This window comes from Zalophus californianus, chromosome 2 (assembly GCF_009762305.2).
Source record: "Zalophus californianus isolate mZalCal1 chromosome 2, mZalCal1.pri.v2, whole genome shotgun sequence".
Taxonomy (NCBI): Eukaryota; Metazoa; Chordata; class Mammalia; order Carnivora; family Otariidae; genus Zalophus; species Zalophus californianus.
In genome coordinates this window covers 194,815,530-194,843,205 of record NC_045596.1, presented here as the reverse complement: position 1 = coordinate 194,843,205, position 27,676 = coordinate 194,815,530, and the positions used below count along the sequence as shown (strand labels likewise).

The window sequence follows — 27,676 nt, the reverse complement described above, 5'->3', positions numbered from 1 at the left end:
TTGTATGAGGACAAAGGTTATTTTTAGAAAGTCTAATAATGGAATCTATTTCGCTTAAGCCGTTAGCAAATTAAAACCCTCTTCCAAAACAAAACAAAACAAAATCTGGAAGCTAAAATTTATACAACTGCTTTTTTTTTTTTTTTTTAAGATTTTTTGTTTGTAAGTAATCGCTATAGCCAACATGTGGCTCAGACTTACAACCCCAAGTTCAAGAGTCACACGCTCTACGGACTGAGCCAGCCAGGCGCCCCTTCCCAATAGTTTTTTAAACTGAATGGACAGTATTTGGTTTCTAGGCCTAAAATTCTGTGTATAAACTTTTAAGATTTCCATATATGTATTAACTGTCCCTGCAAGCGTCCAGTGTTTTCGCATCTTTATCCTTGAGATCTGGCTGGGTTGGTATCTCGACACTCATGGGGAGTTTACATTCTCACTGTGTTTTTTTTAGCTTTTTGCTGAATCGTGCTTGCTAACATTCTAAATAATTATTTAGCCTTATCTCTAGCCTAAACTGGCACCACAGAATCTCAATTATTATAATTTAGTGAAGTGAGATTTTTTAATGGTCCACATAAAATTGCAAGTATGTCTGGCAATATATTGTTTTTGTTCATGTTACTTTTGATTTTGGCCAAAATTATTATATCTCCACGGAAAAATTAAGTGCTATTTTTCTGGCATGATTCATACTTTAATTTTTGGTCTAGTGATTTTTTTTTTTGGCTTACCCATATATTCTGAGAAACTAATTGTCAACACATACTTTAGATTTTTTAGGGCTGATAGTAGTCATTGTATCAGGTTCTCATATGCTTTACATGGCCTTAGGGGCCTGATTTGAAACTTTGAATACATTTTTTCCTTAAATTTGCTAAGAAATCAATATATTCCCAAAGTATCAAAACTAAAAACGATTAACCAGATTGCTATAGCAAATTACATAGGTTTGTTTGCTTACATTCTTGGCTTAGATGTGATGAAAAATGATGGCGTTGAATCTCAGCTGAATTTCATAGATGGTGACCAGTTTATGCCCTAGGGGCTATGTCTTCCCCTCAGGTGGAAAGATGTTATGTTGATTCCATTTTTCCTTTGGTAATCATCCCTGACTTGGTTCTTATAGAGAAATATTGGTAACACTATAGCCTTGGTCAAATTTAGTTATCTTTTTCTTTTGTATTATTACTATTATTATTATTGTTTTCTACTGTGCTCACGTTTGAAAATGACCTAGACCGTGGCTTGAACATAGGATGTACAATGCATATATTTTCTGCCAAAAGGCTTCAGCCATTCTCACTAAAAAATAGGAAGATGGTCCATAAATCTATAATGAGAGAATTTCAGAAGAACAATTTTTTCCCCAAACGTGAAAAATCTGACTTTATAAACTGGATGTTTAAGTTATGCAGAGCACATAACTGCATTTCTCTAAACACAACGTGTAACGTTATTTTAAAAGGCAATACGAAAACACTCAGGGCATGTTTAAGGCATCAGTCTTTTTAAATATTTTTAAAGAAAACTATCTTATGGTAAAACACAGATACTAATATTTTGAGTAGTCGCCTATACCATGTAAAAAATGTTTTTGTTAAATTTGCAATCTTTAAGAAGCTCATCTTTTTGTAGCTCTCTAGAATTTTCTTCTCCTTTCAGGACTCCCTGTTTTTGTGGATTTGCTGTAGCTGTGTCCTTCTGTGTCCTGCTAGTAGTTATGTATTATTCTTTGCCAGTAGCTAGAACATACCAGCAAATAATCCTGTCAAGAAGCAAACCACTCATATGGTTGTATTTACGTAGGCAAAATATTTGTTCCCAGAGGAAAGTATTTTAGCGTGATGCCCTTTTAAACACGAGAGAAGCACTTCAATTGTTACTGAAATGTTTCCTTTTTAACATATAAGAGCAAGTAAACATGATTTCCAGTTTATTTTATACATGGCAGATAGGAGCATTTCACCTCACAAAAAGTATTTTAGCTGGTCAGAAGGAGTTAAATATCTGGGAAAGATTCTTTTTGAGTAAAATTTTGTAAAGCCATTTTAATACATACTGAGAGATATGAAATCAAGTGAAGAGTCTGAATGATCCCAGTGCACTGAATAATTTCACATGGACATGCTAAGCAGATGAATTTATAAGCTATGTTCCGTATTGATTCCCTTGGTTATAAATTCAAAAGTGTCATGTGCTAACACATTTATAATCATTACATATATTAAGAGATGAATTTCAATAAAATGTAATAGCAACTGTTGTCCCTCTGGAACTTTCTCTTCTAGGATCACACTTTTTCATAATAGTCAAAATCTGACAGCTGGTTGGAGGAAAGGAGGAAGGGCAGGTGGAGATGAATGTTTTCATATCATCAAGTTTTGCTTATAGTGGAAGATAGTAATGGACTGAACTTACCAGTTTATAATACAATTTTCATTTTATTTTAAACATATTTTGCATGATATAAAAATATTGATCACAGTGAGCTTTACCAATTGTTATTGCTATAAAATGAATGCAGAAACAATATTTTTAGTGGAAATAAATTATATAGTCATTATTATTTTTTTTTTTAATCACAAGAGAAAAACCTCAGCTGTCTGGTCATTGGCAGAAAAACCAGTCATTAAAAGAGGTCTTTTGCAGACGAGCTCCAGTCCATTTCTGTGGAGTTATCCACACAGGTCAGCAAACGCTGACTTCTGTCTTGCTCTCCATGGTCCCACAAAGGTCTCTCTGTTCACAGACAGTTCTAATGTGGCAACACAGTTTTCCAAGACAGAAAACTGACAAACTGGAAAATAGTACAGTCTTAGTTCATATGCGGTCTTTTCCAGTATGAAGGGACACAACGACATACTTCTTCACTAAATATAAGTCCTTGGTCACAATGCTTTGGTCGATTTGTACACGGTCTTCTGTAACAACTAGGAAAACAAAGAGGAACACATTTTTGTTAAAGGCCAAAGCAATGAATTCATTATGCTACAAACAGTTGTTTTTCTAAATTTAAAATGAGAACAAAGTTACTCATTTTATCATAAAATTATTCTTAGGTTTATGTCTTATTGAAATTTGTGCTGAGAATTACAAACTGTAGGAGGAATGGTAAAGCCTAAAAGCAGTCTTGCTGATAGAACAGACGGGAGAGTGAGATGATGTGAGCGTTGGTTCTTTTGAAGGGCTCTCTGCTTCGCAGAGGAAAGGAACATACAACAGACACTGTGAAAGTGAGTGTGTAAGGTCTTGCCGATGGGGTGTGAGCAGAGAAGTATGGCAGAGTTCACAAGAGTCTGGGACTTGTATGGAAGCCCGACTTGGAAATGATTAAATGAAGCCATGTTGGCAGGACTGTGGTCCTCAGTGGGGAGACCCACCCTCATCCCGTCTCTCTGCTGGGCAGACAGCCGGCTGAGCCATGGTGGCCCTCTCCCCCTCTCCACCTGGGCTCCAAGTGACAAGAAGGTGGCCTGGCGGGGGGGAAGGGGCGAGGGACAATGCTTGCTGTGGGCACCCCTCTCTTCCTGTCCTAGACTTGCAGTTTCCAGCCGTAGTGAAAGGACAGATGATCAAACAGCCCCGTTGCTCCAGCAAATGGGAGCTACTTTTGAAGAAGCTGTGGGAGTGTGAGAAAGTCCAGTGCGAGAAAGGGGTGTACGTCCAGGGAATAATGCAAGATGACCCGGCAGGGAAATCAAAAGAACACTACAGAGAAACTGCGAATGTGAGTCTGAAGTTTCATTTCTTGTGCTCTAGCAGAAAAAAAAAAAAAGAGTATCTAGTTAAAATGTTACTATTTTTTTTTTATTTCTAAGTACAGATGCATTATTATAAGACTTCTGGTATTCCTTTACTAAAAAGATGCAATTATACACAAACAATGAATCATGGAACACTACATCAAAAACTAATGATATAATGTATGGTGATTAACATAACATAATAAAAAAATAAAATAAAAATAAAAAGATGCAATTCCCAATAATCAATGAAAGTTGCTGATTTAAGGCAGTGGACAAAAAATATATACTCTGCCCCCCCTTTTGGAATAAATATTAAGAGAAAATGAGTGTACATATTTTCAAAATATTCTTTTTTTGCTTCAATATATATGTAAACCTGGAAGTATATCCTTAGAAAAATGAACACAGGAAGAGTTTCAATAAATAGAAGATAGAACTCTTTTCTCGTAAGTTAATATAAGAATTCTGTAGAAAAAATATGATGGCTGGTTAGTCTTATGTAAACATAAAATCAGGCTTTCCAAATACACTAGGTTCATTCAGAAGGGTTCAATATACAAAATGGTTTAATAATCTTCAATAAGATTTAGTATCTACATAGTATTCTGCATTTTTGAAATATCCTTCTGGTAGAGTAGGGATATGCAAATAAAATTGGAATACAGTGATTGCTCAAAATATTCTAAAAAGGAAACAAAAGGATCCCTGTAAGGTACTCTAAAGCAATAATGGAAGAAAAAATGTCATCCATGAGGTACCTAGATTCACTGAAGTTCCCTCATGCAGCAGCTAAAATGTTAGTGTGGATGGGTCATCAGAAATAGGAATTAAAATGGGAGCACAAAACTTGTGAGGATTAAAAGATGGACATTTTATTTGCTGGGGAACGTTAATGAACATTAATGCAGATAGGAAATTGTAAATAAATGAAATTTAAGTCTTAAGTCATGTGAGTGATCATCTTTTGCATGGGCATGATCACCATCTCTAAAGACTGAGTTTGGAAGAAGAGGACCCAAGTGGAGGTGATGAAGCGCAGATGGTCTGAAAACCAAAAGAGCAGCCAGGGAAGGAAAATGTTACGTTGTTACGTCAGCCAAAGCAAAGAAGGGAGCTTCAAGAAAAGGTACAGAAAAGACACGTCACACGAAGACCAACTTGTCCACTGGCTTTGGCTGTGGAGTCTGCTGAGACCTTGAATAGCACTTTAACATGGCACTCTCGGGCTTAACCTGGGTTACAGTTGGTTGAATAAATGAGAGATGAAAGAGGTGAATGCAAGTGCTAAATGCCTGGGTCTTGGAGCAACCTTGAAGAGGACAGAGCTTTATTGCTAAAGTGTGCTCAGCATCATGGTAAGATGCTAATAAAACAGAAATTTGGGAACTCTCATTAATTGAGGGGAAAGAAAAGTAGTCGAAGACGTCAAACGTATGGGAGAGGGAAGGCCTATGTCTGGTGGAGCCATGTTGAAGGAAATGCCAAAAGCACAGAGCTGGCTAAAAGAGACCACCTAACCATCAGATTAAAGAGGAAGTAGTTCCGGGATTAACACTGGGAGTGTTTGAGTCCAATAGTCTCATTTTGTTCTTCTTGGTGAAGAAGGGGGCAGATCAACGTTTAAGGAATGAGTCTGGAGTAATCTTTAACAATATAATTTATCTCTCTAATTCCGGGAAATACTTAAATATTTTTCTAGATACAATTCTACACTTAGTGGCGCTATGCTATCCTTCGGAAATTTTGCATAAAATTTTCTGCACTTGGAAGAGTTGTCCTACATTATGATGGCACCATAATTTTTGTTGGGGGAAGGTCTGCCATGTTTGGATGTTCTGGAAATCCTCCTCACACGACTGTCCTGTGCATCTGTCTCCCAGCGCATGTTGAAGGACCACTGCCTCAGACTCAGCCTCGGGGATGAGCAGTAGGAGTGCATTCTGAGGTTGGATCTGGTTTTGGTTCCCAGGGCTCCTATCTTGCTTTTTTCAGGAGTAAACACAGTCTCAAGGAAAACTTAGCATCGGTTAGAAAAATAACAGAATTCGTCTTCCAGAACTGACTGGTCTCATTCCAAAAAGCCACTGCCATTTTGGTTGAGGAAACAATCCCCAGTTAAGAGAAAGGAATACGCTTCATGAAGATTTCTTACCTGCATGTTTGATGTTGAAATTTCTTTCCTTTTAAGAGGCATTTCTGTGAATTTTCTGTACATTCACAGGCACATTTTCCAGGGTTTAGGGGTTGATTTCTTGGGCAGGTTCTTTTGCATATGCACTGGCATGTGGTTTCATCAAATTCTCTGTTGGCCCCACATGAGTTGGGTAAAAGTTTGTTTTTACAGACACACTGGCATGAGTTTCTGTCTAGTTCTTTGTGAGGCCCACAGCTGGAAGGCCGGAGCCCCCCTTTGCAGACACACTGACACGTTTCTTCATCAAGCTCCTTGTTGGGTCCACAGATGTCATGGAATCCATCTGCAGAGTCTAGACAAACACAGTCAGACATTGTTACTATACCTTCCTTAGTTCTGGGTGTGGTGTGAAACCATTAAAAGCATTTAAAAGTGTCTCTTTATGTTTTTCATTAAAGGGTCATACACAAACATGGGTATGTTCCTTTACCAGGAAGTTCAAAACAATATCAATGTCAAGTAGAAAATGTCCTGTTTGGTAGTCACTTATTCCAGAGAATGATGATCTGAATATTGTACGTGTGATCTTAATATTAAAATATTTGTTAATCAAAACAGAGATCCTTGGCATTTCATCTTTAAAATATCATTCTGCTTACCATCTCCAGAATTTGAGGAAAAAATAAAATCTTGCTGAGCCAGGCATCTGCAGAGGTGATTATTCCAGATGTAATTTGTGGGGCAAGTCTTGTTTGCAGCTTGGCACCTTTGGGAGAGACAGACGAGTTAATAGTCTAAGTGGTACCCAGAAGGGATCATCGCTTTTCTTAGCTGCGTATTACAAAACCAATGCATGTTTGTGAAAAAGCTGTAAAATGATATAAGAATATGTGAAATGAAATGTGAAAGTTCCCTCTCAAAGTACCTCCCTCACCCACATATGCGGCCAAATTCTAATCCCAGAGGTGACCACTTAGTGATATGGTCTTCTATCACTCCAGACTTCGATCTTGTTAAGGCAAATACACTTATTTGTGTAATCACATGGTGGTTTAGTTTGTGTAAAAAAGGGGATAAGCCTCTTATATTACTCGGAAATTTCCTTCTTCCACTAAACAATACATTGTGGATATCTTCATAGGTCATTTCAAAATGTTCTGCTTGTTATTGGCTACATAGCAGTCCATAAAATGCGTGAGTACATTATTCTCCTATTGGTCGCTACCGAAATTGTTTCCAATTTGTGGCCTTTTCAAACAATTCTACAGGAAACATTTTTATACATTTACCTTTCCTGACTTATTTCTGAACCAGAGATACCTATAACTATAAAGGGTCTATTAATCCAAAATTTCCACTCTACACTCCACCAGAAGGTCATTGAAGACCTTGCTTCTTGTTGTTATTGCTGTTGTTCTAGTTTTCCCTCCCTCCCTCCTCTTATATTCTCATTATCTGTTTTAGTAAAAATTATGAACATATGGGCTTCAGTCAAGTACACCAAGTGCCCCCTTGCTCCAGCGGTCTGACGGCTGGCTAACTGGGACTCCTTCATATTGGCACCTACATGAAATGAGCCCTTTAGTGTGAAGCTTCTCTGTCCTCTGGGATGAACAGATGTCACAAGCTCATCTTGTCCATTGTCTCCTCCACACCTAGAATCAGCTATTCTTTCAAGGAGCCCTAATTCTGTCTGTTGGGAAATGGCATTTGGGATTAGGTTTGTTCAGTGCCATCAGGTTACATTACTACTCGACCTTTCCAGGGCACAAAGCTAGAAAACTCACGTATATCCCACAGAATGTCTCTTTTAGTTAACATTTACCCATTAGAAGGATTCTGGGCTCTAAATATCTTTACAGAATATATATAAAGCTCTCACTACCTTATTTTTCAACTGAGATTGGTACAGGGGAAATAACTGTATCTTTCACACTCAATATCGTGAACAATATGTGAGGGAAGAGCGTTGAGTTACATTCCAGACTGGTAGAACGTAACGATCATGTATAGACATCTTAACAGGTGCACCGACTGTAAACAAACAGGTCACGTGCTTTGGATGTTGCTGAGAAAAGTTTCATAGTCCTACTGTATGATGATGCAATGATAGGCCTTTCTTTAAAAGAAATGATGTCTCGTATAGCACCCCAGGAAGGACTTTTTGAAGTGTAAGCACATCTACTGTTGGTAACCATTCTTCCCTTGACAACCGCCTCTAAGGATTTATGGAATCTCTCCTGCTCAGCAGTCTCTACAGCAGCTCCAAGACCCAGAGAATCTCTACGTGTCCCATTCAGTGGGAGAGTTTGCCTAAAACACCCCCCCACACCTCTCCATACCACCGTGAAGGGCAATGACTGTCTTACCCTTGTAACATTCTTCAAGGGTCATGTCTCCAGCCTGATGAAGACCATCTATTATGGAAAGTTTTCTTGAATTTATTTTTCATTTTTAAAAAGTTTTTGAATGCTGTGTGTTATTTGCTGTCCCACATCATAAGCTAATAATTTCTCACTCAGCATGCAAATAATAACAAGTAGCCATGTGTTAATAACCATAATAACTGTTGGATGATCAAGGAAACAGTGTTTGAGCATTTTAGATGCTACAGGTATTATCTTTAAGCTCTTTGTAGGAAATTAGTTATGTTTGGGGTTTAATTTTTCCCATTTAAGACAGTAAAAATTTGTTTGCAATGTATATTTTTTTGAAATAGGTTATTGATTCTTAAGTAAGAGATACCTGTACTTAGTTCTAGGGGAAAAACCAGTCATAGTGCTATTTCCAAATATAATTTAACATTACTGGTTTTAAATTTACTTCTTGACTTCATACTAATAACTTCCATTAAAATTTTTGCTCCCAACAATCTTTATATTTGCTTAAGTACATATTATATATGTGTATGTATAATAATAAAATATTTGCCTTACCCTGCATATACCATATGCCTTTCTCTTTATAATTTTATTTTTTGGAAAATTTATGTGATGTCAGCTAAAATTACAAGAAAATATATATTCAGAGGAGTTAATTCTGATCCATGTCCTCAGCATGCTGATCCTTTTTGCAGTTTTTGGTTTATGTTTTCAGTGTTTCTTTTTGTAAATAAAGAAAATATGTATGTATGTATGTATGTATTTTTCCCATTCTGTTATCCAGAAGATAGCCTCCCTTACATGCTCTTCTAGACCTTGCTTTTCCACTTAGCTCTATGTGTTGGGGAACATTATACCTTCCTAATAATTTTATGTATTCCCAAGAGCAAGTCTTTACTTACCACGTATTTTGGTCATTACTGTTTTATTGGTTAATCATAAATGTACATTGTTTCACAAAAAATTCAGACAGTATTTATCAATTCTCCAAAACAATATCATTGTTTTTTTTTTATTTATCTACTATCCAAATCTGTAGTCCCTTCCATCAAATAAGATGTTGTTATGTTTAGTTATATAATAGTAATGCAATAAATCCTAGCTGAATGAAACTCAGACCACTCCTCCATAAATGAAGGTAAGTACGTTTTGCCCGTGTTCCCTCAAGGTTGACATACACATGATTTAAGTGACACACTCCCACGTTGGTATCAGGAGGGTACAGGGCTATGGTGGCTGCAGTAGAAGGGCATGATCATTTTGCCAATATGTGATTTATACCGCTATTACCTAAGCCAGTGTTCTTCCAGTTGTTAGTTGTAATCCATCAGTGGATCATGAAATCCATTATAAGGGTTGGGAAATGCATTTGTAAAGTCAAAGAATGACATGTAATAAAATAAAATATTACCAGAATGCATGTGATAAAGATCGCTTTCTGCAACTATATTTCAGTCTCTATATGCATATATTTTTGTTACATATGCACATATAAATATGCTTGTACATGCCCTCACACATACAACCTCCCCCTCTCCCACATGTGGTGTATGTGTATGTGTGTATATGGTAGCAATGTCCAGTGTATTCATTTTTTAGTTACAGTCGTTAAAGTTGATAAACATATCTAAGCTATTTATTTTTATGGAAAAAAGTGTCAAGAATGATCTCAATCATTAGCCTAAGTGAGACTGGTCCATACTGAGGTCTTCAAATGCAGGAGAATGTGCTAATGTCTCTGTGCTGAAGTGAAAGTTGGTCTACAAAACTGTTCACCCTAAAGGGGTAGGAAAATAAAGCATTTCCTATTTCTCATGTAGTGAGGGAAAAGAAAGAGTTTTGCAATATTTCACATCCTTAAAAATATAAATTCAAAAAATATGGACTGTGTGTAGAAACAGATGAAGGAATGCATTTCTGAAAATGTCCTACAAAACAACAAGGTATCTAGTGCCTAGTTTTACAGCATTCAATAATTCCCTAGAATCTGGCTACACCAGCCTTTTTGGTTTTGCACATTCACGTTGAATAAAAATATGGCCTTCTGAATAACAATTTCAGCTGTTATACCTGAAGTGTTTTTGCCAACATAAACTTTATATTACAGACTAACTATGCTTTGCTCAAGGTGAACTAAATATTTTAATTTCTAATATTCTTAAAAAGCTTTGCCAAAATTAAGAAATTACTACTTATCAATGTTAACATATTTTAATGTTGAAATTTGAAATCTTGCTAGATACCATTTAATTAAAAATGCATATATTTGCATAGGATGCATTTTCATAATTGCTAAATGAGATTCCCTACCCCAAAAGTGAATGTCAAGTTCTTAGCATTTAAAGCTTCTCATGTGAAAAAAAGACCCATTTCCAAAATCATATCTTAGAATGAAAGAAAATGTTTTTAATGTGGATAGAAGTTAGCATAATTTACTTATCTCCTACATATCTTCATCTCCAAAGCATTTTTATCCTATTGAAATTTTTCAAGTTCTGAATGTTAATATGTGTAAACCTATTAAAACTTTTAAAAAGAAAGTATTCTTGTATACTGTATTTATGAAACATTGATCCAAAGATGCATTTTGTCTGCAAAGCCCATGATTATGCAATTATTTGTAAAGTAGGTGTTGAGAAACACATGTAAATAAAGTTTCCTACTTTCCTTTCCCACCCCCTCACCCCAAACACAACCACAATCCTGTTTATAATACTCACGAAGGAAAAAGGTGCTTTTCTAAGAATTATCTCAGTACCTCACTCAACTGGTTAGGTTACTGTTGCTAGTTAAAACCAGAGGACAAAAATTTAAGGGTATATGGTTCAAGAATGATGAATTTAATGATTAAAATTATTCTGATCTCGCCTTTATCTCTCTTTTGAAATTTTGAAAGACCAGCATGTTCTGTGTGATAAAATCCTACATATTGGGTAATAGTTGCTAGCTCTTGTGCTCTGGACACAACAGTAGGCTGTTTTGTGCATCCCACTGTTTGGGTTCTTTCATCATCTCTACATTTTGGCAATAGAGTTTCTATATGCTTGGAAATTCCCTGACTCCCCAAATCCATATTTAAGGAATGCAGACACACTCCCACCTTATGTTTGGCATTAGTGAGAACTGAGCTGAATGTAATATATTTTGTAATATATTTCTCAGTGAAAAAAAAAAAAAACCTGCATCTGGATTTATTTAAACTACTTTTGATCCACTTTACTAAATATCTCTTAAAATATTTCATAGACCGTTCAAAATGAATGTCAACATTAACTGAATACAAATTCAGCTCATAGCACTCAATGACTTTTTTAAAAAGCAAATTCTTTCTGTGGACATGAACTGTGCTATTAATCAAATACTCTCATTGGCATCTCTTTTCATAAGGTGTCTTCACAACAATCCAACTGATTAAAATTCTGCTGATCATGCAGTACCTACAGTACACAGTCTTGTTCCTCAAATAGCTATCCTGCCTTAAGTCTTAAATGTGGCATGTGATCTGTGATACTAGTTTGAAGGCATATACTGTGAGCTTTCATACATCCCTTCTAAGCATCTTTATATCATTCAATGATCTATCCAGTAAGATGATCTATATCCCATTAAGAAAACATATACAGGGTGGGGTGGAGGGGACTCCGACCGTGTTAATAATTTTGATAAATATCCAAAAAGAGTTTTGATTCCCTAAATGCCAACTGTTGATGTCATCTGAACTTCACCCACTGTGACTAACAATCACTCAAACCTGTAATTATATTTTGAAAGAATATCCATCCAGACCCTCTGGCCCAAGAGAGTTGTCGGAATAGCAGCTAGAAGGGCAACACTTTTCTTTCACTGTTAGAACCACAGAGCCCTGGGTAAAATACTTCACCAGTTTTATTCCCGAAGACTTTGAACTGTGTTCATCCTGAGTTCTTCATGTATGACCTTTGAATACACTTGACTATCTAATGCAAGGTGTAGAAAATGACTGATAGATTTGGTCTAATGTAGACATTTCTTAAAAATAATCATCAATGCATTTTAGTTGAACTTGACATTAAGTTGACAAACTCTTTGATCTAATAGTTCCTGCCTCTGGGTAACACTGCAGTCACAACTTCAGTGCAGAGGATATACTGATGGAATATTCTCAGCCATAGACCTTTTGCTATAATTTCTACCAGTTAGTCAGCAAGTCATAGCAATGCTGTGCTTCCAACTGTTATCTTTTAGAAGGCAGAAGCCAAACGGTCCAAGGGCTCATATACTGGACAGCCCAGTTAGCTTCCTTTTAGAAAAAAATACATTCCAGGGTCTGGAGACTCTTACTTGAGTTCCATGGGTGAATCAATTCATATCAATAGGTGCTCATTTGAAGGTGTTGGACAGTATTTAGATAATAACGAGCTTTGTAAAAAAAAAAATGAACAGAAATGTGAATTAAGATTTCAAAAATAACTGCATATTATCATGAGGGTTTTAAAATTATAAAGAGGATATTTTCAGGGCAGAATACAGATGCATGTTTTATGGGAGGGAAAGCAGTTTCTGATCAATTGGCGCAAGACTATGTCCTGGTTTAATTGGCAGATGTGTTACCTCTGCATTTCTGCTCTCATGCAGTTTATTAAATGTATCATGCTATTCTATCTCTATTTTTGGTGAAGCAAAAATGCATGATCTTGAAATTGAAAGGAAAGAAAAAATTAAAATGAGGAAAAAACCCTCATGGAAATTCAAGCTTCTAAGCATTAAGACTGAGGATCTGTTATAGATTAACAAAGACATTGAGCACTCAAGTTCTACTTCAAAGGTTGCCAGGGCTATAAATCTACTGTGTTGCTTGGAGAAGAGACGACTTCTCACACGAATGAAATTTTCCTTAATAAGCCCGAATAACTCTAACTTCTTAGAAGCAAATATATTTTAGTTGGTGTCTTTGTAAGCAATGTTGACATTTTTGTAAAAGAAATGAAAACCAGTTAACAAATAAAAACAAATAAGCCTTCAGGCTAGGTTTTCCATTTTCTCATCTTTTTTCACCCCTTCTTTTCCTCTCTCACCACACCAGGACTCTCCCCCAAAGACTGATATAACCTCTTTATCAGGTTGGAATCATCCATATTTTCTATTTTTAGTACTTATTAAAAAAAAATTCAAGGTACCCTGGCTCTGCTGAGCATGGTCTTGTCATTCCTCTACCAAGAAACTCCCCGTGCTACTCCAGTACCTCTACAGAAAAGGTGAAACTCTTCAGGCTGGTGCCCAAAGCTTCCAAAGCACAGCCTTAGCATTGCTTTTTAAATTTAATCTCCTCTGGCCTTTACCAATTAACACCCAAGTAAATTATTCTGGTCTATTCATTGTCCCCAGAATGTGCTATTTCCTTTAGGAACCCTATGGGACATTGTCAATGAGAACCAACTGACCAATAAATTTACCCCTGGGTAAAATTCACTTCAGGTCACTTGGCTTTCAAATGTGACATCTCTCTCCTTTGATTTTACTCTCTTCCTAATAAGTAGCATAGTGCCTTCCCTATAGTAGGTATCATAGAATAAGCATGAACATTCATTCATTCATTCATTCATACAATGGAATACCATACAGGTATTTAATGAACAAACCAGGCCTGTAGACCTCAAAATGATTAGATGTCTAACGCACACTGTTGAGAGAAAAAACTAATGTCACCACTTTAACATAAATATTTTAAACAAAGCTGTACTATATATTCTTTTGTCATATGTTAAAACATCCATATGCCATAAAGATGGAAGAGCATGAATGAGAATACAATTTCCAGGCAGTGGTTACCTCTGGGAACGGAGGATGCAGAATGGTGACTGGGGCTTTGGGTTGTATCTTAAGTGAATATGACAAAATATCTGTTGAATTTCAAGTCAGGGTGGAGGGATATATCATTTTGTGGTGTTTTTTCTTGTCCTTTAGTATATGTTTGAAGATTTTTTTTTAAAGAAGTTAAAAATACAGTAAAGACTGCATCCCCAGAAGAATGGATTGGCTCCAAATTTACTTTGAATCTCTGGTTTGCTCCTCTCAAGTTGTGTGATGTTGGGGAAAATGACTTAATCCCTCTGATTCGGTTTCTCATATATAATTGAGAATTTCACCTTGAGAATTCACCCTGTTTTTCCCTCTGCCTCTTTTCTCAAGGGCATTGTGCAACGTAGCTTATCAATAAATAAACACATTATCTCCATTTTATGTCCTTCAGATAATGGAGTCAGTCCTAGTCATTCTTGAGCTTGATCTAATACTTGATCATCTCACCACTTCTTTCCTTGAATTCTCGTTGGTTTTTACAATCTCCTTTGGATTTTGTAATAAACCGTTTTTAGTCTTAATTTTTCTGACTGTTCTTAGTTTCCTGCACATTGTTTCTCCCAGTTTCTTCAATAGTGATAATCCCCATGGTGTCACCAGCTGTTTCTCTTTTTACGGTCTATATTGTCCTTGGTTGGGTTTGTCTCTTCCCGTGCTCGACCAGCTCCAGGCTGGTAGCTACCAAAGAAGCGTGCCCACCTGGGCACCCTCCCAACTGCAGACCCCACTGCCTACCGAACATTTCACTTCGATTTCTTACAGATACCACAGATACCAATATGCATATCCATACCAAATTCTCCTTTTCCAATCCATTCTTCCCGTGAACACGCGTTCCATCTTTGTATCATCCTTGTGCTTTCATCCTCACCTTCTGCCTCTGTGTTCTCCCACACATGCATTTCCCAAGTGGTGGGCTTTCTGAAAAATGTCTTTCCACCTCTTTTCTCTCCATCCCCATTTCCACCGCTATGGGTCCCACCCTTGTTATTTCTCTATCAGATTATTTCAGAAGCTGTTTCAATACTTCCACCTCCTGTTTTGCTCCTCTAACCCACCTACTACACTGCCTTACTATACTAGACATACTTGGGTTTGTACTCTGCCACGTGAGCTGCTTTAGTTAAGAAATTATGTTACCCATTGTTTTAATATCCCATATCTCCTAGGATGGTGTGACAGACACGTCAGACTCAACATAAATAGCTCATGAATGAATGAATACTACTTCTACCAACGAACAAAATCTAGGGCATCACTTCTTAATCACAAATGACTCCCTCCATAGAAAGAGACCCTCCATGTAAGGGGCCATGGGAATCCATGATGTTCAAGTTGGCAGAAAATATAAGAGGAAATAATTGGAAGGAAAGAGAATAATCTGTGAGAACATCAATAAGAATATTGCTATCTAACCACTTCTAGAGATAATCTCTTCCACCTCTGGAATTTCTGATCTATTTTGGTGCTGCTGGTATTGAGACTTGAAAGGTTTTCTTTTTTCTTTCTTTTTTTTTTGGTAAATACTAGAAATTCTATAAGATATTGGGGGAAAACACGGGTTTAAGAGCTAAAAAGACTTGAATTTGTATTTTTTCTGGCACTCTTTTTAGCTGTTAGGTTTATATGTGCTAATTAACATTTCCAAGGCTCAATTTTCTCATTTGTAAAATGTCTGTAAAAATAGCAGCCAAAATTCATTGAGTGCTTACTGTCAGGCATCAGGCACTGTGCTAATGTTGAACAGGGATTACTGATTATAACATCACTGCATCCCTGTGTGTTAGGTTTTGTCTTCATCATTCTCATTATTGCTCTTATTCTATTACAATATTATACAATGCCAGACTAATAGATAATATAGCACAATGTCATTGAATAGGTTGATCATGAGGATGGGGTTATAAATGTTACACTGCATTGTTATTTATAACATTTTGATTTATGTTTTGTTTTGGAGATGAGGAAAATGAGTCATGAAAAGTTTACAGAAGTTAGCGAAACTGCAAGCACAAAATGAATTTTCTAAGCAGGAAGCCGCATGCAGCATGCACACCCTTCACCCCTGTGCTCTGTGGCGTGAATCATCAGTGTAGCCACCTGGCGGGGCTAGTAGTATGAGCATGAGGCGATACGGGCAGATGCTTGTGCGGAGTAATATTTAATGAACTACTACTACTAATACAGATATAACACGTGTTGTCTCTCCTTAACTGGATCAGCCAGGCTCATGCTTGGTCCTCTCTCTCACTACCTTGAAGCATTCTGTGCCCATTTTAGAGGCTCAACAATTATTTTATGAATCACTTATTTTAGGAACGATTCATTTATTTATTGAATTATACTTCTTCCTAAATAACGCAAAACAAAATTGTCTGCTACTTAATTAATCTCATAATAATGGGAATATAATGCCATGCACTTGAGAAAGGTATGCCTTATCTTCATCCTGACAGTGGCTGCTGAGAGTGCAGGGTTGGGGAAGGACTGGGGCCACTGCTGGGAAATTTCAAACTCTATACAAAGGAGGGCTGGGAGGCTCTCCCCGCTGGGGAATCATGAGAAGCTTAAGAGATTTGACTTAGTTACCATAAAGATTTTAAGCAATCTACCATTTTAAACCTAAATGAATTTCAAAATTATAGTTAGTAAAAGGATCTGTTTCTCTTGGCTTTTCAAAAATCCATTTTTTTTTTACAAATAATTTGCATGTGATAAAATGCTCTTATTTTAAATTCACTGTCTTCCCCCCCACATTTATGCACCCATGTGACATTACCACAATCAAAATACAGAACATTCTTATAACCCCAGGCATTCCCTTTGCCTCTTCCAGTCAATCCCCATCACCTGTCTCTTCAGGCAACTACCGAAATGCTTTCTCTCAATCTAGATTCTAATATTTGCCTTTTCTAGAGTTCTTATAAATTGAGTCATACACCATGTGTTTTTTAGTTTAGCTTCTGTCACTCAGCTTAATGTTTTGAGATCCATTCATGTTGTGCATATCCACAGTTCATTCTGTTTATATTGCTCTGTAATATTCCACTATATGGATACACTGCAGGTTGCTTATGCATTCACCTTTGATGGACATTTGGGTTGTTGATTTATTGGCTAATGATGCTTATGTGAACATTTGTGGGCAAGTTATTGTGTGGAAATATGTTTTTATTTATCTTGGGTACATACCTAGGAGGCGATTTATGGATTATATTTGTAAGTGTATATTCAAGATCATAAGAATCTTCCAAAATGTTTTTGCAAAGTGGTTATACCCTTTCTCATTCCCATCAGTGATATATGAGTGGCACCTCATTCTCTCCAACACTTGCTTTTGCCATTTCTTAATTTTGGCCATTGTGGCGACTGTTCCTGTTAATTTTTAAGAAATGGTTTTATAACATAGCTATATATTCATTATATATAAATTATCATCATAGCAGTTTTTAATTAAATTGTGGGTCACAATTCACAATAAGTAGAGACCAACATTCAAAAAAAAGAGAAATAGAATAGAAAAAAAGTGAGGGCATCACGAGTAGTAAGGCGTGCATTCATAATGGGGACAATATCATCTGTAAGGGAGTAGAAACTGGGTATTAGGGAGGAGGAATCAGATCTTGCAATGGTTTTTGGCTCTCAAAAACCCAACAAAAACTTCTGAATCAGTGTTTAATTTCTATTGGGTTTTATGGGCTGTCATGTGAGCAGCACTGGCATTGAAGATATCCAAAGTGTATGCAAGATAAAACCTTTACCTCAAAAAGTTGAAAATAGAGCTGCCCTATGACCCAGCAATTGCACTACTGGGTATTTACCCCAAAGATACAAATGAAGTGATCCGAAGGGGTACGTGCACCCCAATGTTTATAGCAGCAATGTCCACAATAGCCAAACTGTGGAAAGAGCCAAGATGTCCATCGACAGATGAATGGATAAAGAAGATGTGGTGTGTGTGTGTGTATACACACACACATACACACACACACACACACACACACACACACACACACACACTGGAATATTATGCAGCCATCAAAAGGAATGAGATCTTGCCATTTGCAACGACGTGGATGGAACTGGAGGGTATTATGCTGAGCGAAATAAGTCAATCAGAGAAAGACATGTATCATATGATCTCACTGATGTGAGGAATTCTTAATCTCAGGAAACAAACTGAGGATTACTGGAGTCGTGGGGGGTGGGAGGCATGGGGTGGCTGGGTGATAGACATTGGGGAGGGTATATGCTATGGTGAGCACTGTGAATTGTGTAAGACTGATGAATCACAGACCTGTACCTCTGAAACAAATAATACATTATATGTTAAAAAAAAAAAAAGAAGATAGTAGGAAGGAAAAAATGAAGGGGGGCGGAAATTGGAGGGTGAGATGAACCATGAGAGACTATGGACTCTGAGAAACAAACTGAGGGTTCTAGAGGGGAGGGGGCAGGGGGATGGGTTAGCCTGGTGATAGGTATTAAAGAGGGCATGTACTACATGGAGCACTGGGTGTTATACACAAACAATGAATCATGGAACACTACATCAAAAATTAATGATGTAATTGTACGGTGATTAATATAATAAAATAAAAAAATGTAAAAATAAATTATAGTGAAGAGAGGGCTGTCATGAAGGAATTTCTCTGGACCCAAGTACTCCATCTCAAAATCATAGAGAGCGACATTTTTTTTCATGCGTCTGTTAGCCGTTTGTATGTCTTCTTTGGAAATGTGTCTGTTCATGTCTTCTGCCCATAATATAAATAAATAAATAAATAATAAATAAAATAATAAAATAAAATAAAATAAAATAAATAAAATATCATAGAGCAATAGGTGCCTGGTGGCTGCTCCTTATACTCAATCTCTGGTGCTTTGGTGAGTGACGTAAGCTTTGGGAATTAAGTAGAAATAGTTTACATTTTATTATTTAATTCTACAGAAGTTATTCAAGCCATAGTATGTCACATGCTGAGAAGAAAGAAGGGGTTACACTATCTTACCAAGAATCTAGCAGCTACAGAAGTTGTAAATTGTTTTCTCATATGAAGCAAAAGTTAAGTTCTCTAAAAAATTTGAAACTATTTAAAAGAAACTATTTAAAAACTTATCTTCCTTTTCTTGGAAAAATAATTGTTTGGAATGTTTTCTTTAAAAAATATGTTTGTATTGTTAGGTATTTATCTCAGTTGGTACTTTCCCTATGGGATTTGATATATTACCACTAAATAAGTAAATAAGTTACCTTAAAGGTTTCTCAGCAAAAACTGTAGTTCTAAAATTATGTTCAATGTTAAAAGCTTTTACACTTTTAATTTAACTTTTAACTATGAAAATTTTTTGTCATTTTTAATCCTACGTTGCACTACCTTTTTTATGTGTAAAGCCCAAATATACATATGATACATAAGGAGATACAAATAAGTCTATGGTAGTAAAATTTTGCAAGGGAGGTGATTAGAGAAAAGGTCTATAAAAGATCCTTGGGGGGTGATAATGAAAAAAGGGTTGGGTAGCACTACAATAAAGGAAAGTGTTTTAAAATAATACTTTGTTTTACTTTTACAGTTCTATATAACTACATGTAGTTACATAGTTATTTACTTTAAATCTATACACTATATATGATATATACATATCACATAAACATAGATATTGCATTTCTTATTGTAGATAGTGGTAAAAAAAAAACAATGAAAAACACAGGTGGATGAATCAGATATGAATCGTAATGGTAATAATAAATCCACCCTTTGTGGACCCTCTCCTAGATGCCAGGCTCTGTTCTAACCACCACAAGAGCATTCAGTATTCCATTCATTCCGCTTTACATCTTTGTGGGTTTACATATAAGCAAACTGCAGTTCAGACACATAAAATACCCAACCTTAAAAAGTGACTGAGTGGCCAACCAGAATTCGGGCTCAGACTGGGCTCACTGGAAGGCACAGGCTGTTTACTCTTTTTGTCTGTTCTTGCCATTGACAGTATCTTGCCTTTGACAGTATACAGTGTAGTAGTTATAGGGATAAGTAATAGTGAATATCTGGGCAAACATGCAGTTGCTACAAAACACTGCAGATAAATAAGTTATTTTATATAACAAGCAATGGTTGGTCAGTAGAGTGTATTGTTTAGTCTCCAACTCTGGAGTATGATTACTTGCTTCATCTATAAAATAAGGCTAACCTTGCTACCAACTGCAGAGGTGCTTTGGGGGAGGGTTACACAAAACAGTGTATGTAAAGGGCTGAAAGCATGGTAACAGCTCAATAATTTTCAAGTCTGATTAGCTGGATTCTGTGGAGGTCATGAACCTACCTGTACCTCAAATGCTCACAGCCCAGTTGCACATGCCCATCTACAGACCCCTACAAATTCATGCAAGGAAAAAGCAAATACAGTGATTGCTATAGGCATTCAAGAAGCAGCGATGGCAGTGGTATTTGGACAAGACAAATGCAGGACAGAGACCTTTACCTGAATGCTGAGAAGTGGAGGGAGCTTTGGGAAGGCAGAAAAGAAAGGGCATTTATTTTAAGCCAGGGCCAGAAAAGAAAGAAGATACAGAGCAGGAAATGAGCTTGGTCTTCAGGGAATGAGACTTTATGAAGCCCAGACTCAGAAATGAGAAGCAAAACAAGAAAGAAAGGCTGGTCAAGGGACAAGGAGGTGAGAAATTTGTGCTCAATTCTTTGAGTCGCTGGAAGCCACTGGCAGTTTCTGGTCAGATGAATGAAGTGGTGCCTTGTAAAGCTCACGTGTGACATTACGCAGGAGCTGGAGAGAGATCCAACACAAGGAAACCGGTCTGGACAACATGGCCTGAGATCAGACATACATGCAGAATGGAGTGGACAAGGGTGCCAGTGGTGGAAATGAGATACATGCACAGGTTGGAGCAAATCTCTCCTCCCCGCCCCCACTCCCCGAATAAATAGTGCTGGTGTGTGACATCAGGAAAAAAAGTAATTAATGACAACTGTGTGATTTCAAGGTCTAAAAGAATAGGAGAGAAAAGTACTATGAATAATGTAGAAGTAAACAGAATAAATCTTTGATGTCTGTACCTATTCTAATATAATTATAAACACAGCAATATAAGAGATTTGGATGTAATATTTTAAGTCCATTTGAAACATAACTTTGGGAACAGCATGGGGATCATGGCCAAAGCCCTCAGAATGGATGAGTTGCCACAGGAGCTGGGGATACATCTCTCTGACTTTCGTGAGTAACCTGCACATACAACTTCGGGGGTTTTGGGCCCCCAAGCAGCAGACTCAGTTTAGGCACAGATGCCGGTAAGGCCTTTGTGTTCCCATATTAAGGACAGACTTCACTCCAATTAGGCTATCCATAGTTTTTTGTGTGTCTCTGGAAAGATAAGGCCTCCTCTCTGCCACACTAAGTAAAGCAACCCTGGGGAAAACTACGAGCATTATCACATTTATTTTCAAGTTTTAAATAGGTTTTTTTTTTTTGTAATATATATGTTTGCACATCAATTTGTTTAAAATTTTGTTACAAATGTCAAAGTTCAGTAAGTTTTATTCACATGCATTGGACATCCTAAAGACCAAAGAGCTGCAGCCTCATTTTGGGGCAGAAGGCAGAAAGTTCCTAGATTTTTGATGACAATGCATAATGAGTCATCATAAACTATTCACAGTGTCAACACTTGATGCTCTATGCAGGTCCTTCGGTATGACCAAGTGCAGCATCTGCTGCCATTTACCAGCCTAAAAAAAATACGCTGAGAAAGGAATCTGAATAGCAAATGTTACTTTGAATATTAATTTGAAATAATAGTAAGAGAAAATTCTTTCAAGTAATTCAGTATTTCAGTATTCAATCCTTGCTGAAATAAAAAAGATGAATAGAGAAAAAATAATCGAGATTGAAGAAAGGTGACTGAAGGCTAATGATATAAAATAATTTTTTAAAATATTTTTTGTTTTGGACCAAAAATCTTACCAAGGCTTAAATGGTTTTAGGTTTAACATCATTTGTGAGTTTGCACACTTGATTTCATGGATGTTAGATCAGTTAGGCCAAATCACTGATGATATGAAGAGTGGTGGAAAGTGTGTTATCCCATAGAAATACTGGTTTTATATTGTGAACTACTTTGTCTATAAAAAGGGCTTCCCTGTTTCAGTTTAATTTTACTATTGTGGTACAGTATCAAATTTGTCTTCTTTTGTATTTGATGCAAAGCATATTATAGCAAATTTCACAAAAATTCTTCCAATAAACTGTGTTTACTTGAAAATAATTTTATATTAGTAGAGGATGCAGAAAAAATAGATTTAATTCATACTCACTGTGGTAGTGTTGCTGGCAGGGAACGTCTAATAATGGAATGAACTTGTCTGTAAACGTCCAGTTTAGACATGCATCGGCAGGAAGTGTGATTGGCAAAACTGATTGTTACTGGTTTGGGGCCTTGAGAGAGAGGCACTGTAATTTCAAACAACTACAAAGAAGGGACAAAAAGAAGAAAAAAATTATATAGATGCTAGAAAGCATTTTTATGGTAAATGTTGGAGTCCAAAAAGAGTGAGATTAACTCTTTATGATTAGATAGTGCTGCATAATATATGCAGGACGCAAAAGTTTTTTATGATTACATCGTAAAAACTGTTTTGCTTCTAATCAGTATCCTTTATCAAATAATAAAGAGTCCGTTTGCTTATCTCATGTCACTGTTATAAAGCATATTAGAATTTTGATAACCAGCTAATGATTATGGAGCAGAGATGCGACAGACCACCATGTTCAGGGAAAAAGAATTTTTTCCAGAGTCCTAGCTTATTCCAGGGATTATTAAAAAGTGGCACAGATATAAGTATCTTTGTGATATAGGAGTAAAAAGCTATTGGCCACACAACCCAGAAATGTTTGGTTAAGTCCTATTCTATGTAAACTGAATACAAAGACATAAAATACATAGAAGTGAAATCGATTTTTCATTCCAAATTATATTTCTACCTCAAAGTAGTTTTACATTTGTCCAGATATCTTATGAATTTATTATGTTCAAAAGAAAAAGAAACACATTTATCACTTAATAGATAAAGGTTTGTTTCTGTTATTTTGACAAAGGTGGTATGAAAGTAATAAGTTTAAAATAAGGTAGGGCATTATACATGATTGTGGGCTAGAGTCTCAAAATTTAAAGTCTCATTCTTGTCCATTGGGAACTTTAATTCTCCTCTTCCTTCTCCAAAGTTAATGTTTTAAATTGAATATACAAAAAAAATTAGTGATTAAGTAAAACTAAGTGGATTTAAATTCCTACATTTCTTAAAATCTGAATTATCAATAATAACGGTAAAAGTGAAATCCTGGCCATTACCTGCTTAATAAGATCAGTCTGTAGTCCTATAACTGTAGCTAAACCGCTTTGGTGTTATTTGGTGCCTTTTTGGCAATCTGAGCAGCGATAAAGATGATGACAAACTCCAGAGCCTTGTGATTGGGCCCGTCGCTCTAATTTCATGCCAACAGTTAAAGATCATTGAAAATCTTTAGGGAATTGTATAAGTTGCCAATTTAGTACTACAGGGAGATTCATGGAAATGGATTTTGAAGACTGAAACACAGAGATATCTAAACTATAAACTGCACATTTTCTTCATTTGAAAGGTATTCACTATATATTCATTGAAAAATTCAGCTACTTACTTAGCATAGGTGCCTTAGAAGGAACAGGGTCACACCCCGATGGGGCATTTTTAAATAGCAACCCCACTTGTAAGTTGTGTGAACTTGGAAAAGTCATTTAATTTATCTAAGCTGTGTATTTCTTTAAAAATCAGTGAGCTGAGGAAACATCTGACCCATTGTTGATACGACTGTTATAAAAATTACATAAGCTAATGTATATGAATGTGATATGCATAGTGATTGCCATTTAGATGTATTATTATTTGAATATATTCTCAAGATTCTAGAAATTCTCCAGAATACTGTCCATGCTACATAGATAATCTCAACATATAACTTCAACATATCCCAGTATTATGACTCTGGCCAGTTTCTTCTCTAAAAGGACATTTGTTTATGCAGTTTGGGAGAAACCTTTTATTAGATGAAATGTCACTGGCAGAAATTCCTTGCACTAGGTAAAACTATTTTAAGAGAGAGAATTCTGCAATGTCTAAATACACTACTCACGACATTTCTGGACCCTACATTAAGAACCAGTGTAACAGAAGAAATGTAAAGTTAAAAACCAGTGTTTAAAAAGTTGCTTATTTAATTTTTATATGTATAAAATTTATAAATTATTTAAGCCCTGTAATAGTAGAAATGGTAGGAAGATGTACAGTTCTGCTCATAAAATCGTAAGAATTTATGTCTAATAGGCAGTTAGATTTGGGTCTAGAGCTTAGGAGAGCCATTTAAAAGCCGACAATGTTTAAGCCGTCCTTGAAGTCTTAGACATCGATGAGATTACTTGGTGAGATCACGAATGAAAGGAGGGAATGTCTAATAATAGAAACCCGGGGAACAGGTAAACTTAAGGGATGAGAAAAGGCAAACGAAGTAGTAAATATGTCTGGGAAGAAGGAAGACATGGAGATGGAGAGCCAGGAATGGGTTACTGTCAAACCAAGGAAGCCAAGGGAAGAGAGGAGAGCTTCATAAAGATGTCTGTGGAAACAGGGTTGATGTCTCGGGGCAATGGAAGTGTAAGGATAGAGTGGGAAAAAAATGGGCACCAAAAGCAGCACTAGGGGCGCTGGCAGGCTGGGCTACAGGACAGGGGCAGCGGGGCAGGGTGGGAATGGAGAGAAGAGGCTTCACGTGACCAGAGGGAAAGCACTCAGATGACTCACGCCAGAAGGAATTTTACTTAGAGGATAGGATGCATGTAATCACTGCAGGATCTGGCACTGTCTCAAGTGACAGGAGGAAGAACAGAGCCCGGGAGTGAAGCATAAGGCACTTCTAGAGCTCACAGCTATTGTGGAAGCATGCCTGATGCTCCCCAACCCTACGCCTCATGGCACCTTTCCTACACCTTTCCTCAGGGACTGCTGCATCCCAGATTCCACCCCGGCACATTTTCCTAAGGGCAAAGAGAATGCAGTGAGCACCGACAGCCGTCAGCCAGTGCTGGGGGGTAATGTCCACAATCAGGACCTGCCTGTGAGTACCAAGTGCACACTTCGGAACTGGGGCTTTGAAGAATGTTCTTCAAACATTCTCATCTCATGAGATGAGAACACTTAAATGCGCATCTAGAAAGCATCTTCCTGAAAATAAGCCTGGTTCTGTACTTTCCAAGTGGTGGAAGATTTGTGGTCCGTGAACACACGGACTAAAGGGATAAATGGACAGGTAAAGAGGCACTAAAAAAAACAAAAACAAAAAACAAAAAACAAAAAAACCCCAAACAAACCACTGTTTAGAGAACTGTTTTTTCCTGTAAGTTGAACATATTCGTAATCATTAAATCTACAGTACAGGGGAGCCTGAGTGGCTCATTTGGTTAAGCGTCTGCCTTTGACTCAGGTCATAATCCTGTGGTCCTGGGATGGAGCCCCGTAGTAGGGCTCCCTGATTAGCAGGGAGTCTGCTTCTCCCTCTCTCTCTGGGCCCCACCCACTACTTGTGCTGTCTGTCTCATATAAATAAAATCTTAAAAAAAAAAAAAAACTACAGTACAATGTGAGAGAAAAATTTACTTATAGTACAGTTAAATAAAACCCCCAAATTTTAACTACTGATGTTTTATTTCTCTTGTTTGAGTCTAGGTAAACAACTGACCAGCTGAATTCAGTTAATTTGATCAAAAGGAATAAATATTCTGAAAATTTAAAGTAAAAAAAAAAAATCAACCCAAGACTTTCCTTTTCTTGAAACACATCTTCCTCCTCCAAATTCTTACCTAAATTTTCTACCTAGTTTCTTTAATTCTCTACTTGACTGTATCAGTGTGGACAAAATTCAAGGGTCCAGAGAAAGATGCCTTGACCAATATTAAAAGTAGAAAGGTTCTTGATAACTAACTTTTCTTCCTCTATCAACGTCAGGAAGATGAGGAGAGTGGCCGTATGTGTGTGTATTAAGGCACAATTGTACATAGAGCGGGTCTGTCATATACTGAAGGGGACTCTTTAGTTTTCCAATTTCTTTCTGCACTGGTCTTAAATGTGTATATTGATTCACTTTTCTCATTAAAAGGATTATAAGGTTTCTGCTACCTTTTTACTAAGTATGATGAATTCCGTTTTCTTCCTTACAGACCAATTTGTGAATTTTGAATAGCTATATTGAATCCCTAAATTACTAAAAATATTCATAGGCTTTTTTCCTAAAGATAGTATATGCTTAGAAAATGTAAACTTTTTTGAACTAAAAATATTAATAACTTGAATCACCATATAAACTCATAAGGTGCCCTCTGCAAATAAATAAATATAGTTTCCAAATATCCAGCAACTTCCCTCCTTTACCAGAGATAGAAGAATAACCAAGAGCGGAGTCTTAGATATTTGAGTCCTGCACCTGAAACTTACTGCTTCTATGACTAGGAAGAATTATCTCATTTCCCTTTGTCTCCATTTTGTTACCTATAAAAGAGTGATAATAATGGTGTGATTTCATAGTGGTGTTCTTTGGATGATAATTCTCCTTCAAAATTGAGTTGAATCTTTGAGGAATTAAAATGTTTTTGTTTAAAACTTTACCTTTAGTTTTCAGTAACTATTAATTGAGAACCTATAAGATGCATAGTGCCGAGCACCTTGCTAGCTTCTCAAGAGAAGTCATCAATCAATTACCCTTGCCACATACAACTCTCTTAGTCCCCCCTTTCTCTCTCATACATATATGCACACACACACACACACACACACATATGTTACTAGGTTAGAATTTTTGAAATATCAAATAGTTTATCACAAATGCTGTCAGCAAGAACCTGCATTTTAACTCTCATGAAATCTGTGCTTGCCATTATAGAAAGATCTAAACCAACACAGTAAATAACTGTAATTTTCTCTCAAAAGAGTCAAAGTCTATCCATGCACATCACTGTTGAAACAATACATAAATTCTTTAAATTTCAATAAAACAAGAATGCCTATACTAGACTGTTTTGTGATTTTCCTAAGACATTTTTATGCTATAAAGTCAACTGTTCTTGAATAGTACATAATAATAGCTTGTACCTAATTTAGGATCTAAGTAGTAATAAAATTCATAATGGAGACTGATGGTATACTCTCTGCATATGCCTGTGAGAGGAGTTGCTGGTTTTGAAGATCAAAGTTTATATTAAGATGGCATTTAAACAAGCCTGGAAATTGGAAAAAAAAATCTGTGTGTTCTGTAAAACTTCAATAGACAGGAGGAAACGTCAAACATTTCCAAATGAGAGGTTCCCAGGTGTTATCTACTGGAATTCCTTAATAAGAATATCTAAGAGTTGACTCTCACCAATAAGAATGGACTTCATGTAAAGCCACGTTTTGAAACAATAGATTGTTTACACCAGCATAGCAACAGTTACAAAGCAACAAGTCTTATTTCTACTTATCTTGCAGGCT

At 36.6% G+C, this 27,676-nt stretch overlaps 1 protein-coding gene across 2 annotated transcripts in view; it reads right to left on the bottom strand.

Moving 5' to 3' along the window:
* Window positions 1–2,428: 2,428 nt before the first annotated feature.
* The window catches only part of VEGFC (vascular endothelial growth factor C), a 102,118-nt gene continuing 76,870 nt past the window's right edge, over window positions 2,429–27,676 (bottom strand). The window contains exons 4-7 of one of the 2 annotated variants that reach the window (XM_027597345.2): window positions 22,439–22,590; window positions 6,543–6,649; window positions 5,902–6,235; window positions 2,429–2,933 (exon numbers count right to left, since the gene is read on the bottom strand). In XM_027597345.2, coding sequence (XP_027453146.1) covers window positions 2,819–2,933; window positions 5,902–6,235; window positions 6,543–6,649; window positions 22,439–22,590 — 708 coding nt within the window. In that variant the 3' untranslated portion in view covers window positions 2,429–2,818. The remainder of the gene's footprint in view (window positions 2,934–5,901; window positions 6,236–6,542; window positions 6,650–22,438; window positions 22,591–27,676) is intronic. The other variant, XM_027597346.2, reaches the window with a different exon arrangement.